Source organism: Amblyraja radiata, chromosome 1 (assembly GCF_010909765.2).
Source record: "Amblyraja radiata isolate CabotCenter1 chromosome 1, sAmbRad1.1.pri, whole genome shotgun sequence".
Taxonomy (NCBI): domain Eukaryota; kingdom Metazoa; phylum Chordata; class Chondrichthyes; order Rajiformes; family Rajidae; genus Amblyraja; species Amblyraja radiata.
This window is the reverse complement of record NC_045956.1, coordinates 181,648,699-181,650,595: the sequence shown is the minus strand read 5'-3', so window position 1 is coordinate 181,650,595 and position 1,897 is coordinate 181,648,699. Positions and strand designations below refer to the sequence as shown.

General features: G+C 47.1%; 1 protein-coding gene across 1 annotated transcript in view; it reads right to left on the bottom strand.

Moving 5' to 3' along the window:
• Positions 1-469: 469 nt before the first annotated feature.
• The window catches only part of LOC116987271 (dysferlin-like), a 168,503-nt gene continuing 167,075 nt past the window's right edge, over positions 470-1,897 (bottom strand). The window contains exon 31 of the mRNA XM_033043200.1: positions 470-593. Coding sequence (XP_032899091.1) covers positions 470-593 — 124 coding nt within the window. The remainder of the gene's footprint in view (positions 594-1,897) is intronic.

Here is a 1,897-nt window from a genome sequence, read left to right as displayed (position 1 = left end):
CTGCAATTGGTCCATAACCCTCCAAACCTGTCCTATCCATGTACCTGTCCAACTGATTCTTAAACGATGGGATAATCCCATCCTCAATTACCTCCTCTGGCAGCTTGTTCCACACACCCACCACCCTCTGTGTGAAAAGGTTACCCCTCGGATTCCTATTAACTCTTTTCCCCTCAACCTTGACCCTGTATCCTCTGGTCCTCGATTCCCCTACTTCTGGTAAAAGACTGCATCTACCCGATCTATTCCTCTCATGATTTTGTACACCTCTATATATTCTCCCCTCATCCTCCTGCGCTCCACGGAATGGAGACACAGCCTACTCAACCTCTCCCTATAGCTCTCACCCTCTCGTCCTGGCAACATTCTTGTAAATCCTTTCTGATCCCTCTCAAGCTTGACAATATCTTTCCGATATCATGGTGCTCAGAACTGAACACAATATTCTAAATGCGGTCTCACCAATGCCTTATACAACCGGAACATTAACTCCCAATCTCTGGTACGTCAGGGATGTCCCATGTCCGGCCAGCTGTATTACATCTGTGTAGAGCCATTCCTGTGCCTTCTTCGGAGGCGGTTGGCAGGCCTGGCTTTGCCGGGGCCGGGGGTGAAGGTGGTTCTCTCACCCTACGCTGATGACGTTCATAGCAAAAGGATTTGAGTATAGGAGCAGGGAGGTTCTACTGCAGTTGTACAGGGTCTTGGTGAGACCACACCTGGAGTATTGCGTGCAGTTTTGGTCTCCTAATCTGAGGAAAGCCATTCTTGCCATAGAGGGAGTACAGAGAAGGTTCACCAGACTGATTCCTGGGATGTCAGGACTTTCATATTAAGAAAGACTGGATAGACTCGGATTGTACTCGCTAGAATTTAGAAGATTGAGGGGGGATCTTATAGAAACTTACAAAATTCTTAAGGGGTTGGACAGGCTAGATGCAGGAAGATTGTTCCCGATGTTGGGGAAGTCCAGAACAAGGGGTCACAGTTTAAGGATAAGGGGGAAATCTTTTAGGACCGAGATGAGAAAAACATTTTTCACACAGAGAGTGGTGAATCTCTGGAATTCTCTGCCACAGAAGGTAGTTGTGGCCAGTTCATTGGCTATATTTAAGAGGGAGTTAGATGTGGCCCTTGTGGCTAAAGATATCAGGGGGTATGGAGAGAAGGCAGGTACAGGATACTGAGTTGGATCATATTGAAGGGCCGAATGGCCTACTCCTGCACCTATTTTCTATGTTTCTATGATGTCCTTCTGATGTTCACCGACCATGTTGACCTGCGGAGGATGCCTGAGTGCCAGCAGGTTTTCTCAGCCGCATCCTCCGCCAGGATCTACTGGGAGATGTGTTGGAAACATAGAAACATAGAAAATAGGTGCAGGAGGAGGACATTTGACCCTTTGAGAATACAGCACCATTCATTGTGATCATGGCTGATCATCCAACTCAGTATCCTGTACCTGCCTTCTCTCCATACCCCCTGATCCCTTTAGCCACAAGGGCCATAATCAGTAACCCGTGTCTGCCTTCTTCCCATATCCCTTGATCCCCCCATAGAGCTCTATCTAAACTCTCTTTTAAATTCGTCCAGTGAATTGGCCTCTACAGCCTTCTGTGGCAGAGAACTCCACACATTCAGAACTCTCTGGGTGAAAGAGTTTTTCCTCAACTCAGTTTTAAATGGCTTCTCCTTTATTCTTAGACTGTGGCCCCTGGTTCTGGATTCCTCCATCATTGGGAACATTTTTCCTGCATCAGGCTTGTCCAGTCCTTATATAATTTTAGACGTATCTAAAAGACACCCTCTCATCCTTCTAAACTCCAGTGATTACAAGCCCACTCTTTCCAATCTTTCTCCATGTGACAGTCGGCGTTGACCAGCGATGCCCGCACAT